The 16729-nt window shown below is 35.5% G+C and overlaps 1 protein-coding gene across 7 annotated transcripts; it reads right to left on the bottom strand.

Moving 5' to 3' along the window:
* Positions 1-747: 747 nt before the first annotated feature.
* On the bottom strand, positions 748-10694 carry LOC108965278 (2-acylglycerol O-acyltransferase 2-like). Of its 7 annotated transcripts, XM_018927568.1 has the most exons (8): positions 10531-10694; positions 9983-10023; positions 5832-6110; positions 3049-3146; positions 2789-2920; positions 2374-2715; positions 988-1187; positions 748-922 (listed from the first exon to the last, which is right to left on the bottom strand). In XM_018927568.1, exons 3-8 carry the CDS (start codon positions 5958-5960, stop codon positions 765-767), a joined length of 1059 nt encoding a protein of 352 aa, XP_018783113.1. In that variant the 5' UTR covers positions 5961-6110; positions 9983-10023; positions 10531-10694; the 3' UTR covers positions 748-764. The 7 variants fall into 7 exon arrangements, with proteins under 7 accessions (XP_018783113.1, XP_018783110.1, XP_018783111.1 ...); XM_018927565.1 differs by lacking the exon at positions 9983-10023 and having other exon boundaries at positions 5832-6114; XM_018927566.1 differs by lacking the exon at positions 9983-10023.
* Positions 10695-16729: the final 6035 nt, after the last annotated feature.

Here is a 16729-nt window from a genome sequence, read left to right as displayed (position 1 = left end):
TACACCAATCTTGCCAAATCCGTCCACTGGTTCGACTAACCCTCAGAAGAAGTGAAGTCACTTGTTCCCTGCAAAAGGCCTGATTACTGCTTGACTGTCTAAGTAGATACTAACTATGGAGTTGACAGCTGATGCATGATAGTTTAACGCCGCAGCTTTCCCAATAGCAAAGGCTATTCTCTGAGCGCCGTTCACTTGGGAGTGGCCAGAATCAACTCTTTTACATATGGCACAAGCAGCTCACAAAAAGCATCCGTTTGAAAGCAAGCTAAAGTGAGAAGGCGAAACAAACCTACCCAGAACTTGTACGCCAGGTTTGGGACGCGCCACGTAAAAAACACCCACAATGAAAGAAAAGAAAAGAATAAAAGTAGTCCTATTCTACAGAAAAGTGTTTCTTAGTTGACTTAGGATTCCCAACGAGCTTAACGAGTATGAAGATGAGAGCCAACTCTATTGATTTTTCTGATCTGATTTTTCTCGCTCTTAACTTTTGGTCCACTAATTAGTATATCTTGATAATGAAAGATAGAAAACCATACAAATATAAATTTTTTTGGTAAAAAAAACTTCAAAATGCATGTATATATTATATACATAGTACTTATATACTTACATATAATATAATATATATGTATACAGACAATTTTTTCTAATTTAACAAATTAATGCTCACACACATTATCTGCTAATACTTATTTACAAAATTAAATAACAAAACGCACACAAGCAAACAAATGTGCCACATTTATGATGATCATACGTTATGTAATCACTAAATTAACACTTTTGCCATTTTCTATATATTTTTCCTTGTATTTCTCAAACATCTCTTTCAGCTGGTCAATGACTTGCTGATGAATTTTGTCCACATACTCGGGGTCGGGAATGTCGTTCCTTTCGACTTCAATGGGCTTACCAACTGTAAAAATTGTTCAAAATTACTCTACAGTTATGATTGCTATTGGTTTTTGTGTGATAACTTACCAACTTGCACGATATGCTTGCGCTGCGGCAGAAATCCAAAAGTATACTGGAAGAAGCCGCGCCCCAAAACAATCAAAGGCGAGATGCCTGTTAGTCGCTTGGTTAAAGTTTGGAAGCGTCGCAACCATGAGTTTGGTGGATTATTGACTTGGTCGAATATCTCCACTTCGCCGAAGGAGAATGTCGGTACAATTGGTGAGCTAATGAAATTGAAAAAGAAAACAAAAAACAAAAAGTATATATACTATAAATGGAGAAAGCCTAAGAAATTAAGATTAAAGGAGAAGACTTTTAGATTTAGGTTTTTCGTCATATTTTATGCATCAGAACTTGAAGAGTGCCGAATCGAACATTCATTTGACAGAAATCAAATAGTTTACCTTCTAATGTGGTCAACAGAGAGTTAGGGTAAACCACGCAATCAACATCAATATCTTTGAATGAAAACAGTTGCCTTGAAATCGAAGAGAAATATAATTAATTAATGAACCGCTTCTCATTCTTTATTGGTAGACACCGCATACGCGATTATAACCGAATTTACAACAACGCTTTTTGACGCCAATTGGAGATTCAAAGTGTAGCCAGGTCCTTCTACTCCTGATCTTACCAACGTAGTGAAGGTCTCCCTCTTCCTTTTCTTCCCGCCCGGGTACACCGTCGAATACTCTCTGAGCCATTCGAACGACATGAGCTAGCGCAATCCCGCCACTATATTACAATATATGACTATGGGCCGTCTGGTAAGCAAAATAGACATCGTCAAACTGTCCAAGAACTTCGAGAAGATGAGAAAGTATCTGGACAATTCACTCATTTAAACACCTTATATCAGGTTGTTAAAGTCCTTAAAAGCATTCTAGATACGAGTTAAGTGTTGGTACGGGTTAGGTTTGAATCCCGATCGAGCTGTGTCCAGCTCTTACAATTTACCCTAGACCAGAAGAACCTTGCGACAGCACAAATGCTGGTTTTTACTGATTTGATACGAAGGCCACCAATCCATTAATGAACAAAATGCCAACGTAACGCCTATCCTTTCCTACTCGACAGTTATTGAGACTGCAGTTCTTGCCATACCAAGCACATCAACCCCACAATTTCTTGCAATGCCATTATGACCAGTCTAATTACAAACTAACTCCAAGCTAGAGATATGGAATCGAGATATATTTTCACTACTTTCTAGATACGCAGTCTACGTGCCATATGCACTTTATAGTTTTATAATCCAGCATAAAGAAAACAATCTTTTAGTGCTTTATAATCACGCTTATCGCCGGCGATTGCGCTGTCAATGCTTTGTAGTAACAACTAACAGCTGCATATTACAATAAAAATACACCCAATTGTTTGATTTATAACACACTATCACCACAAACTCACCCTGTGCGTATGGCCAATTTGACAAAACCTTTGCGCCTTTTCAGTGTAAGTATATAACGTCCCGGATGTGAGTCCAAGGCCTCTTGAGCGCCACCCACCAAAATGGCGACAGCATTCGAAGTAAAACCATCAAGATTGTCGGGATGTTTCGGATGATTCGAGGCTGATAGATAATGCATCAATGACTCCTTAGAAACTGACACCATACCCCAGTAACGTAGCGCCTCGCGAAAAATGGGCGTGTAAAAATGCATATCTAAAGTGCCGATTTTGGGACGTATGCCCGGAAATAGTTTCAACCATTGCCGTATATCCCTGCTCATATTGCAAGTGATGCCGGTACTAATTTGCGAAAAGAAAATTTAAAACGAAATTAAAATAATATTTGCGAAACTTTCTCAATAAACAAACTTACCCGATTATGCCATGTGGAAAGCTGGCCAAAATGTAATTGTGATCGGCGCTCAAATCGGCGGTTTTAATCAACTCAATTGGGAAGTAATCACGAAAGTGTTTCCATATACAATTACTACGAAAAATCATAAAGCTGCAATAAAAGGAATAAGTGTTTTACTACGAAGCTTAATAAAAGTTTAAGGACTTAAAGGCTTTTAAGCGTATTTTTAGTAAAAACTTAATGATATTAGCATTAGATAAACTTAAATGGTCACATACCCATTGCCATGAATATCACTGAAATTCCTCGTATGATCGAAATAAACAAAAGTCAAGTATGCCAGAGTCAAAAGCTTCCAAAATAGATTACCATAATACTGAAATTATGTAAAGCAAAAAAACTAAAATAAATAAAATTTAAAAAAAATATTAATATAAATTATGAAGTGAAAAGCCTAAATTATTGAAGTTATATATATATATATATATATAGATAAATACAGAATCAAAACCAGTTTGACTTAAGTGAAACAAAGTCCAAAATTTTTCCTTATTGAAAGGTCTTACACTTTCTCAAAATTTCTGAAACATTTTCTTCAACGTTTCTGAATTAATCTGAATCACTCTGGTCATATATAGCCGACTGTCGTAGAAACAGCAAAGTAAACCCCCGAAGGCAACTCTAGAATCATTGAGAAAACACCTTTTAATCGAAAAATTATTGATTTTTAAATTTTAAATACTTTCCAAACTGTCAAATTTTTATTGGTTGTCAAATATCTCCCTTCCGCTTTTTCAAATCTAGACGGCAACTTCGCAATACCCCGCTCGTAGAAGCCCCCCTCCTTATTTGCGAAGAACTCGAACAGCTACTTTTCACTAGCCTATTTTGAGTTCAACTTTACACCAACAAGGGTCTTTGCCATGGATAGGAACAGGTGGTAATCACTTGGCGCTGTGTCCGGGCTATATGGTGGATGCTATAAAACCTACCATCAGAGCTCCCGTAGCTTCTGACGAGTCATCAACGAAGTGTGTGATCTGGCGTTGTCCTGGTGGAACACTACATCCTTACTGTTGGCCAATTTTGGACGTTTCTGGTCGACCGTCTGCTTCAAGCGGTTTAGTTATTCGTAGTAGATGGTAGAATTAAGCTTTCACTACGGCTTTCGACTACGAACGTTTTCGCCTGATATTGTCATATGCGATCCGTTTTTCGTCGCCAGTCACCATCAGCTTCAAAACTGGTTCGAGTTCGTTCCGTTTCAGCAGCATTTTCGCGTCAAATCATGCGGCACCCAAACATCAAGCTTTGTATTCAGCTATCTGCAGATAGTTTAAAATGGTTTGGCGACTAACTGCCATTTTTTGGGCGATGTCACGAGATGCCACATGTCGGTCTAACTCGATGTTTTCCGTAATTTGATCGATATTCGTCGTCACAGGACTTCCGAAGACTAGCTTAACCATGGTGTCGTTTTCACAAGCTCTGATTCGTCGAAATCATTCCTCCGCAGTTCAAAGTGAGTACCATCCCCCCAAAAACCCCATTAATCTCACGGAACGTTTCTCTAGTGGATTTGCCTTTAACGAAAGAAAACTTTAAAATAGCGCGATATTTGGCGAAATTAACTCCATATTTACACGTCTATCACTGTTGAACGCAATATCCAAACTAATCGTGCAGACAAATTTATTGGAATTTTTTCTTTGGGTTCAATAACATCTTACGAGAACTCCAAATTTTTACTACTTAATGTATTCTTCGCTCTTTGACACTTAAGAAAGGTTGGCAGAATAAAAATAATTTCATTCACAGCTTAAATGACAAACATGTTTAAAGTTTTTGGCCTTACCTACCAGGATCGTCGGAACAATATGGTTTCAAGAGTAAAAACCATTCGATTATTAAACTTTTCTCGGACTTGTGTTTATAATGGTCTAAATAGATATAATAATAAATCTAACATATGACGCGAGAAAGGTACGATTTCGTACTAAAAATTACTTCCAAGAAAAACTATTTTCTAATCGCTTACTCAGTATTGTTTGAGTGCGTGTCAAAGATGGGCGCCAACAATTAGAAAGTATACCACATAGGATGCTTGGAAAGGCAAGAATAATGGAAGTTGTTGAGTCAGACCATCATGTAAGTTTCGGTTCAGTTTCCCTGGAGCACAGCAAACATTTAGATCCATGGACCAAATTTCCATATGCAAACCGTAGCTCAAACGCAACGAAATCGGTAAAAAGATCACGTCCAGGTCAAGTCCAACAAGCAGTGAAGGAAATACGAAGACCGTGGATAGGCCATTAGGCGCGGTTCACGTCAACTCACAGAGATCTTAAATTCAATTCAGATTCAAGAACTGCCGATTCATCCAAAAAAAACAGCTTCCTTAGGTTCAACTTTCCCCGCTTCATATTTCATGAAAATAATGCAAGGGAGAACGTAACCGTCAATGACGACCGTTATCGCGCCATGGCAACCGATGCCTGAATTCGAAGGGATCTCAACGATATTTGCTTTCAACAAGGCAGCGCCACTTCCCACACATCACATAGATCAATGGATTTATTGAGAGAACACTTCGGTGAGCAGGTAATTTCCGGTCGACCGTTAGACTTTTCCTGTGAGGACATGTAAAGTCTAAAAAATAAAATCTATGCAGATAATGTCTCTTCGATTCAGGCCTGGGAGCAAAAGATCACACCTCATTCGCCAGTTACCATCACTCAACTAATGGACTATCTGATTCTTAACCGCGGCCAACATTTAAAAAACTAAATGTCAAATAATATTTTTTCGAATGATAATAAACCAACAATACTAAATTTAAAGTTTATGTGTTTTTTTCTTTAAAAAAGTATGCTGCTTCGAAGCAAATAATAATAGTTTGGATTTCACCAGCTCTTCCAATTTAAGTTTAATTATTTTGCTTTGTTCTATTTTCTCTTCTCACTATTTTTTAACAAATATTACCTTAAGTGATAACATTCAAGAGCAATTCTCTCAGCATTGCAATATAAATACACTTCAACAAAAGAAGAATGAAACTTACCAACAACGATGTAATGATAAGTAACGATAAGCCCGGCATAAGCATAAATATCATCACGTAGAGACCTGCAGCGAGGGTCTGCAATCGTCGCTTTGGTGGCACATGCACGGGTGCCCACTCAATTTTCATTGTTTTTGTTTCTTTATATTATCACTATAGAATGGTATTAATGTGTTGCGGCTTTTTGTATTCTAATTTATATTAAACCCTCCTCTTCACGATCCTATCGAAACGTTCAACTTCACGCAACGTCTCAGTCACAACTGAGGTGACCGAACACTTTCTTAGCATGAAATAATAAAATAATAATAAGTCAATTAAAAAGAGCATACAATTCACTTTATCAAACTAAATTTCTTCGATTACCAAAACTCGCAAAGCAATAATTGTTCTCGTTCAACCACGCGTCAATTGGGCATGCGCTTCAATACTAAATACTCAAGCCATACATAAAGTACATGTTCTACTGATAAGCGTTTTAGAATATATGGAACTAATTAAAGATTTTTGATTTCATGACCACTAGCTTAGCTTACGCATATATTTGTCTGGCAACCAATAGACGAAAAAATACGAGGGGTGTTGGAAAATTCAATAAGGTTTTTGATTTGCTACGTTTTAACTCTTTCAGCGGCGGCGGTGCCACTTATTTCTTAACATTTTCATTTATTCCAAGTGACTCATAGGTTTAAAATGTGTACCAAATATTGTAACGGATTAATGTTGCTATCATGTCAAATTTTCAGGTGCATTTTCTCTGTTTTGTGTACCAAATATTGTAACGGATTAATGTTGCTATCATGTCAAATTTTCAGGTGCATTTTGTGAAAAAATGCAGAAAATATTATTAGGTTAAGTATTTATTCATTTTAAAAATTATGTGAAAGTGCTTAGCTTATTAGGAGTAATTTTTGTAGTGGTACTCATTTAAAACCACCTCGAGTTCTGTACTGAAAAATATTTTTTTTTATTTTTGAACACATAATATGGCCAAAATACCTGAGTTATGAAGAAATAAGGGAATTTTTTGACGAATTTAGATTCGATTGTGCTGAAATCGCCTCCGACTTAGAATCAATTGAGGACGACACCGTAGATTCTGCTCATCCCATGCATTATTTCCGACGAGGGCATACCATTGTCAATTATTTCCTCAAGCACATTTATAAGACAGTAATTTTGAAGTTCAAAATTTGCAGCCAATTGGAGTATTTTTTCTACTTTTTGGATATTTGCATAGTCAATTCATATATTTTATAAAATTAACGAATCAACCCTCGCTAAAGCGTAAAGAAATTCGGCTTGAAATAATTGAAGGGTTCCTATCAGAAACAGATGTAACTATGGATATGCGGAACAAGCAATATTCGACTATGTCTATCGAAGATAAAGCATGCTTCCAAGAGTATCATAAAGTTGACAGCAACGGCGGTGGTCTATAATTTGAACCACACGAATTTTCTAAATTAAAGCTATTTGCTGTCCTCTCAAAAATGTTTGATTTTGTTTTTTAATTTTTACGGCATATTACTCATAATTATTTTGAAGCTGTTCAAATTGCGACGTAGTTCGTACATATTATTAGCTTACATACAGAGATACATATGTATATCTCTCTTAGTCGAGCTGCTCTACCTGTTTGCGCTGTTCACCTTTTATTCGACAAATTTTAGTCCAAACCTGAAGAAACTACATGCTCCCGTGAAAGTACTTAATTTTCAAAAACTTACTCTCTTATCAAACTTGTCTCGTACAAATTTCAATCAAAATACTTGCTACTATGTCCAAAAATATCTAAATATAGCGATAATATACTCGTATGTAGTGAGAAGTTTAAAAATAATATGTATTTTACATACAAATACGTACTATTTATACATATTATATATACTATATCTAAATCTACGCTAGATTATGAGATTCACACATAATTCCTCGTATCTAATCTATTAAGGGTACAAAGTTGATAACAGATATTAAAAGCGTTCGATTTGCTTAACGGAACCAATGAATATCTGTTGAAGTAATGCTGAAATATAGCCCAGTCTTTATTGTATATTATTTAGTATGTTATATGTTATGCATTAGTATTAAATTTAATTTAATGATAAAATATCAAAGCTATCAGTATATGCTTTGGTTTCCATGACACTGCCAAAATCGAAACTTGGATTCTTTAAACTACGTAATGCCCTACAGCGGTGTTCTTTATCGCATTTTCCACAAATTTAATCAACGAAAAAAGTTCTAATGGGATTTGTAAAGCAGATAAGAGCCACAAAATGCAATATTACTGAATATCTATCATTGTTTCACAAAAATATATCATATATCCCAGTAACACTGTTTAATATTTATTTTAGATAAGTTGATATCTTTGAAAAAAAAACGAGTTTTTGTTATCTGTAATGATGTATGTTAGACCAGTTTAAAATTCAAATAAAAATTGTTGATTTCTTCATCAACAATGCGTCATAAAAATATTAGTATGCAATGACTAATTGCATTTGTATTAATGCACTTGTAGGCGTATAGAGAATTGAAAACAAATGCTATGATCGGTTTAGAAATTTATCACGAATCAATTATTATATTATTTTGTACTTTAGTTTTTATTGTAATGTTTTTGCTCTTTTGATATATTGTACACACGATCATTTCTATCTGATTGACATCTTGACATCGCTGATGAGACAATTTTACTTGCCAATAAGCGCGTGGAAATGTAAATACCGTGTTTTCCAATAGAGAATCGTTTCGTGTCGTTTCGGTCATTTATAGTATGCCATGACAAGTGTTGCTTGAGACCGCAATTTGTGGATTCCAAGAAGTTCTCAGGTATTGAGACTGGGCTAAAGCACAATGTGGCGGATGTTGAGAAAGGATTTGGGCTTGCATTCATATAAAATTGTTCTCACTCAAAAACTGAAACCATCAGACCACCGCAAACGTCCTTAATTTTCTGATTTTGCCTTGAAACAACTTGAAAACGATAATGATTTTTTTAAGAAAATCATCTTCTCACTTACATCTAAGAGGTGCGGTAAGTAGACAAAGCTGTCGATTCTGGTGCGAAAAAAATCAACAAATTATTCATGAACAACCGTTACATTCATCTAAATTGGCCGTTTGGTGTGTTTTTTGGTCTGGTGGTATCATCGGTCCGTACTTATTTTGACATGGCAAAACTGAAGCCATTCGACCTTCCGAAACGACGTCGTTTCGCTCTATGGACACTTGAAAAGTTCCAAAAAGATCCGACGTTTTCGTTCAGTGATGAAGCTTATTTCTGGATTAAAGACGGCGCCACCTTCCACACATCGCATCAATCAATGGATTTATCGAGAGAACACTTCGGTGAGTAGATAATTTCACGTTTTGGGCCGATCGGTTGACCAACAAGATCGTGTCATATCAAACCGTAGACTTTTTTCTGTGAGAATATGTAAAGTCTAAAGTCTATGCGGATAAAAAAATTGGACTCAACGGATGAAAAAATTGGACTCAACGGATCGACCATCTGAGATGTAGCCGCAGCCAACATTTGGAATTGATAATACTCAAAAAATAAATGCCAAAGAAAGTTCTTTCGGATGGTAATAAACATTCCTCATAAAAGTTTCTTTGGACATGTAAACTAGTCCCTTAGTTTTTGAGATATCGCTTTGAAATTTGGAGCACGTCCTTTTCTCTCTAGAAGCTGCTCATTTGAAGGAACCGCCGATATCGGAACACTATAGCATATAGCGGTCATACAAACTAGCCAATGAAATCCATGTTCTTGTACGAAATCTTTTGTATTTGTGAAGGGTATTATGGTTGACAGTTTTTTCTTGTTTCAATATTATTTTAGCTAGTTGTTTTCCCCACAGGGTATCTTTATATTTCGTTAAGCTGTAGTATTTTCTTGAAACAATTTGTTCTATGAATTAATCACAGTGGTTTTCGACTTATTATTATTTTTTGTTTCTTGAAAATTAAAAGTAAATATTTGAAAGCGAATTTCTGTGGCAAATGTGAAGGTTAGCAGCTAAATTAAATAAATGCTAATTAAGTGCTTAAGTACAGGGTAATTTTATGGAACGCCTACAATGCAAATATATATACGTATCCACGACTATAAGTAAATATGTATGTATATATGAACACACATTGTTTACACTTTGCATGCGTTGTCATTTGTTATTGTTGCCTGAAAAAAACAACAACAACACATATTATAATTAACAATTTTACTGGATCAAAAGTTTAATTTATTTTTGTTTGGAAAGTTTTTTTTCGCGACCATCGAAAATTAAACGCGCACTTTTTGGCACAAATTTTGTTAGAAGTATGTGTATATAGTACATTCATACTTTGAAACATACATATATGCTTGCGTGTGTACATATGTATGTATGATAAATTTTAATTTATTGCTCGATGATTTGTAGCACTATTTCAATATCTTTATTTGAGAACACTTTATAGGCACCAGTTTATATAAAAACAAAAATTAAAATACATTTCTTTGCACTCTCGGTGTGATTTGAATATTTCTCCAACAATATTCAAGGCAAAAAATTTATGTGTAATATTTTCAATCGCTTTAGAATAAAGAAAAATATTTTCGTTTCAATTATTTTTATTTTTATTTTTATATATTTATTTTATATTAATTATCACTTTCTTTATTATTGCTTTTTTAGTATTTTTCTACCATTTTATATTCATAGAATTAGAATTTGTATTATCGTCTACACAAATATTTTTACACAACCGTAAACAAATTGACGTCTGTAAGTAATGTCGTAAAAGCACATAAAATAAATTTCAAACGTTCTCAACTGACACTCGTAAGCGGCGATTTGCAACGACTAACAGCTTGTAATGCCTTCGAATGATTATTTGATACAACGTTGCGAATAGCGAGTCGTTGTTAGCGATGTGTCGAATAGTCGTGTTCGGTTGCGATTACTTATACATAATAATTGTGTTAGTTAAGGGTACTGAAAGTAGTATTTTATGAAATAAAAATATACTAATAAGAATTAAAACAATAATTTTCATAAAGAGGAAATACATTTTTTTGACGAAATTCGTTTTTTATTCAATATGTTTACCTTCAAGGATGATGATTATAGCGACTCTCCAACTTATCAAAGTAGGCTTCAGTTTCGGCGATCATTCAAGACTTCATGGGTTTTGCTTATTGTTTTGAGATCTGAAAACAGGAAATTATCGCTGAGGACCGCTTCTACAGAATACGGTGAATGCGGAAGCAATTCGAAACCCAATTCATGAATTTTGAATATTGTTTTGAGATCTGAGAACAGCAAATAGTCGCTAAGGGTAGATCTATAGAATACGATGAATGCGTAGGCAATTCCAAGCACCATTCCTGGATTTTGATTATTCTTTTGAGGTCTAAGAACAGGAAATAAGTGCTGAGGACCACTTCTGGAGAATACGATGAATGCGGAAACAATTCGAAGCCCAATTCATATATTTTGATTATTCTTTTGAGATCTGAGAACAGTAAATAATTGCTAAGGGCCAGATCTGTAGAACACGGTGAATGCGGAAGCAGTTCGTAGCTCAATTTAATTATTTCTGCCATCGTTTTCGCTGACCTGTGAGACGGTGCATTATCTTAGCGAAACAGCACTCTCTTTTTCTTCAAATGCAGTCATTTTTCGGCGATTTCATTCTTCAAACAGTCCAATGTAATACTATGTAATAGTCCCTGCTAATGAGCCTTCCCATTTCAAGGTGGTCAATAAAAATTATCCTCTGCGCATCCAAAAATACAGACACCATAACTTTTCCAGCTGACTGTTGCATTTTTCAACGCTGTGGAGCGGGTTCATCGAGTGCAGTCAGATGACTGAATGATCAACTCGCCGCTGTTTTTGATCAAAGGTGAGCTCACGCGGCTTCCACTTTGCACAGAGCTTTCTGTTACCGAAATTTTCTTGAATAATATAATGTACACATTCAGTTGATAACTTTAGAGCATGTGCTATCTGGAACAACTTCGCTTTGAGGTCATCCAAAATTATATATTTTCTGGACTTTTTTAATGTTTTCGTCGGTAACAACCTCTTTTGGACGTCCACTGCCTGCACTGTCCTCGGTGCCCTTTTCGCCTCGTTTGGAAGCAAGCTACTTCTCAACGGTTAATTTCTCGAATGCAGAGTCCAAATAAACTCAACTCAAACTTGGCTTTCAACTGTATTTTTTCCCTCTAAAAAACTATATTTTACCAAAATGCGAAATTCCCTTTTTTAAATTTTTTCACAATAACAAAAGTTGATTCACTTAAAGAGATATAATTCACAAACTAATGATCCGACAGCTGTCAAATTAATTCATGTATCTTTTACAGCGAACTAAAACTTATATTGATTTTATTCTAGGTGTCAGGCAGGGGACTTTTCAATTGACCTGGTATATTTTGTAGGATCTGCGATGCTTTCTTCTGGGGGTCAAGAGTGGTTCCCGTCAACATGAAGACCGATGAACCTTATGATATCATAGCGTTTATCGAAGGACTGCATTTTTCGTACTGGATTTCAAAGTAAAGAATTTAATTTCAATTTTTACAGAAGTGTGAGAGAAAGTAATTAGTTAATCCAGAAGTTTAAAAGTATCTTCACTTCATAGACGAATATATATGAGTTCGATTTTTTCAAATGTGTTTATTCCTTGAGTTGATATGTTTTTTGATCGAAAGAAGGTTCATAGAAAATTTAAGAATGTAGTTAATTTACAATTTCTCAGTTTTTACTTCTCCATAGTTCCGAAAACATTCCAGTTATTAAAAGATAAAGGAATACTATACTCTAATGATATCTTCAAAATTCATACTGAAAAATAACGTTAAGATCAAGATCACATCAAGGTTAGAACTTGATAGGAAGGACATTTATGTAAGCAAAAATTACTGAGTATCATTTTTCGAACTCTGTTATTCAGTTTTTTAACGAAATTAGTAAAAATACAGTTAGTTGCGTCTCCATGTCCAGAAAATTCGTCTGAACGGATCCATATTTTTATCCGACTAAGCACATTCAATGATTTCTACCGCAGCTACCATACCATAGTATTTTTGTTTTTCAAAAATTATCAAAAGCACCGTTAGTTCCGCTTCCCGAACCCCTACTATCAGCTCCAACGCCAGCGCAGCGCGAACGAATTTACAGCGCGGTGAAGCTTCTGTTCAAACCAGTTGCATTTAAAGCGCAAATTCTCATAAATTTACATATTTGCATACATATGTATATAAATGTATGTCTGTATGCAGTATGTGCGCTTACATATAATAAATATTAAATGAAGTAAAGTGTCCGTATGTATGATTTCTACGTTTGCAAGGCATTCTCTGACGCTTTCATTGGCTTTATTTTGTTTTACGATTGTTGTTGTATTTGTTTGCAATTTTTAAGTATGTATGCGTGTGTATGTGTCATAGTTGATCACTGGTGACCGTGAGTGACGTTTGCATCGCGTCACCGCTGGGCAACTCGCTTGCTGCCGCCTGCTTGGCAGCTGATAAAACGATCGAATTGTATGTGCGAGTAATTTAGCGAGGAATTTTTTCCACACTTAATTTACTTTACAATAACAACAATATACACGGAGTTCCTATGTTTCTTCACTTATTTTTTCGAAACTATAACTATTACTGTTATCAAGCGTCTGGGCAGTTTGGGAAAGCAACGGTCGAAATTAGGGGTCTCAAATGATGTTCCATGGATTATCTGGAACTACCACATAAATATATGTGTACATGCGCCTCGCTATGATTTACCGTTTGAAAAGATAAGTATGCTTGTATGTATTCATACACTATTTGGACTATGAGCTCTCTTATCGGTCTTAAATTTTAAACAAGTGATTCATTATCTACGTTTGGAAATCCAAGTAGCTGGTCAAGAGTTCGACTTTGTATCCAAAACTACGTATATTTCAGTAAAAAAGTGATTATCATTGCCCACTTGTACGCTTTGCCACTTTTATGACTAAATTAAAGTGTTATTTCCGAAGTTCGTAATCTCTAAATTGGAATTTCAGATGCTTCTGAACTCGGTACTTACTCATATATATAAAGGGTGTTTTATAGAGTTTTGGAATTATCAAGAACAAGAATTTCAATCTATCAACACATCTGTTAAAGTAAACATACAGAGTTTTGACATTTATGTTCAATAAACTTTGGTCTGCAAAGACTTACTCCGGTAATTAATTTAATTGAAGAAGATTTTTTATTGTAGCTCAGAAAATACATTTTGGATTAACGTGTGCTAAGACAGCCGGAATCGGCAGCATTTTGAAGTACTGATAATGTTGAAAAGATTCTGCCGGCTCCCTTGTGTCAAACAAAATTAATTATCTGTCTCAAATAATTCGGGATATTTTGGTTACACACGCCAACACAACTCTTCTAAGTGCTAAATGGATCCAACAAGACGTCACAACACGCTCTATAGCGCACGAAATCAAGATATGGCCCTGTCACTTTTTGCGGCGTTACGTCAAGACAATGGTTTATGGTGATCCTGCCCGTTTAGAAACAAATATTAGGTGTGTTATTGACGAGATAGAACCGGTTCTACAGGAAAAAGTATTTGAAATAAAACCGAAGGCAGGAAAAAAGAGTACACGATAATGCTAAAGACTTTAGGGGACCATCACCTTCATCCTGAAGGCCATAAAAAGGCTATTGCCCGCGAGTATTGAACGAGCGCTTAACCCTAGTGCGGACCAAATTATCTCACTTTCAACTTCCTCAACTTCGTGGTAATACATTTCTCTGTCCGCCAGCAATATGTGAAGGTCGAGATAGATACCAAATTTAACTGGAAAATTAATATTGAGAAACGTATTAGTAAAGCTTACACATGGTGGCAAAAGAGTCCTCGGAAATTGTAATTAAATTCCCCATGTAAATGTGAAGTGAAAAATATGGTGATGGAAAATCATTAGGCTAGTGTTGGAGAGATGGAAAAAGAGCTCGACAACTTTCTCGAGTCCATTCGAATGATTATGAAACGCGTTTTTGCGCGACTCTTTACCAGGACGAATATTTTTCAAAAAGAGTACCATAAACAGATCTCTTTGAACATGCTTAATCGTGCGAATTCCAATATAATAATAATAACAATAAATAAACATTAAAAAAATTATTTTGTATTTATTTATAAAAAATAAATACGGGCCCGATTAGGTAACTTCAACATTAAAAAAACACGAAAATCTGTAATTTTTCGGAGGGTAACACTGAGACGAGTTCACCTTAAGTCAAGTCTAACTCATGCGCTTAATATGCTCCTCCACCAACTGCCCATAGACGTTTTCATACAGAAAGTGGCAAGATTATCGTTCTTATAACTAATTAATAATATTCTGCTATAAGAGATTGATGATTCGAGCAGAAAAACATATGGAAAAACATATACGCAGCGAAATTCTGAATCAGATCGGTACTGGTATAAATAAATCAGACTACATCCTCCCAAGATTGGATTTTAATAGTTAGTTCAAGGCGAGAATTTCCTCTAGACGTTAATGACCAAGAGGTTTAGTAGAGAAGAAGAATATTCTTAAGAATTAAATCTATACCAAAGGGTTACAAATGGATTGCATTGTAGTTACAGGGATATACTCCGAGGATCTTTATATCTCTCTATCTTTCCATCTAACAAACCCAACTAACATTTTCCAAGCGGTAGTAACATACATACCGGTAGTACCAGGCTTAGAAAAGGCGGGTAGAGTTCTATTGAAAAACTGCAGGAAGATAGAGAAAGCGACCATTTACACAGGCAGCATAGCGGAACTGCTAGCCTTGTCGTCACCAAATAGCGATTCCAACTTAGTAAATGTGGAAGGCTTTAAACTCACTGGCAGGTGAACTGCACTCATCCAAAATTTGGATTTTCGGCATAAGCGCATCTAAACGGATTCGAGGGAGAGACAATACCGTGCCCGTTAGGTATGATCACAAGGGAGCTTAATGTAAAAAAATTTGAACAAATAGCTCAAAATTGATGGAAATTTAAAACCAGCTGCAGCATAACGAAACAGATATGGACAGGGAATGGCAGGTCCAGGAAAGTTATGTACAGACTTCCAGCTACCATAACGTGACCTTGGCCATTTGGAAAATATGCTTGAAATAGGGATATGCCAACAACGACGGCTAGCAACTGCAAACTTGAAGACAACAAGGAAATGGCTCTGCACGTCCTCTGTGAGTGACCAGTTGTATCACGAACCAGATGTCGAACTTTTGACAAAAGTACAGAATCCAGCGGTCTCGAATAATAAGTGGAATTCAGTCATTAAATATCGGTCATATGGACCAAAGCAACGTTCCTTCTTTACGTTATGTAATACATTTTTTTCCAAAATTTTATTTCGTTCTTCTTCTTAAAGCTTCAACTTAATTTCTGAAATCTCATGCGCGGAGCAGAGAAAGCAACAAAAAGTGTAATTGGTTTTGGGGCGCCTTGGAAGCGTTCTCCAAACGATTTATTTTGTAATGACCTCTCCATTGCCGAGTTCAAATGATATTATTAAGATATTAACAGTCAACATTACACAGGTCAACATTGCACAGTTGCAATGCATTTGCTTTTAAAACATGTTTTTCAAGTTTTCAATAAGAATTTTGCACCATGACTCTTTAATTACAGGCTTGTGAGATAATTCTTATTGCTGCTATGAAATTCTTTTGTACACATGTGCATACAAACATATATACAAATATGTTATGTATTTACATATATATATTCGCAATTAATAGCTAAATTACAGCTACAACGATTACTAATTAAGGAGCCTTGGAACATGTCGAAGTAATTGAATATTTAAACTTCGGTCATTGACTTTCGTTGGGGCACGATCAATGTTGT

The sequence above is a fragment of the Bactrocera latifrons genome, unplaced genomic scaffold (assembly GCF_001853355.1).
Source record: "Bactrocera latifrons isolate USDA-ARS-PBARC rearing strain unplaced genomic scaffold, ASM185335v1 scaffold_138, whole genome shotgun sequence".
Classification (NCBI taxonomy): domain Eukaryota; kingdom Metazoa; phylum Arthropoda; class Insecta; order Diptera; family Tephritidae; genus Bactrocera; species Bactrocera latifrons.
This window is presented reverse-complemented; position numbering and strand designations above follow the sequence as displayed.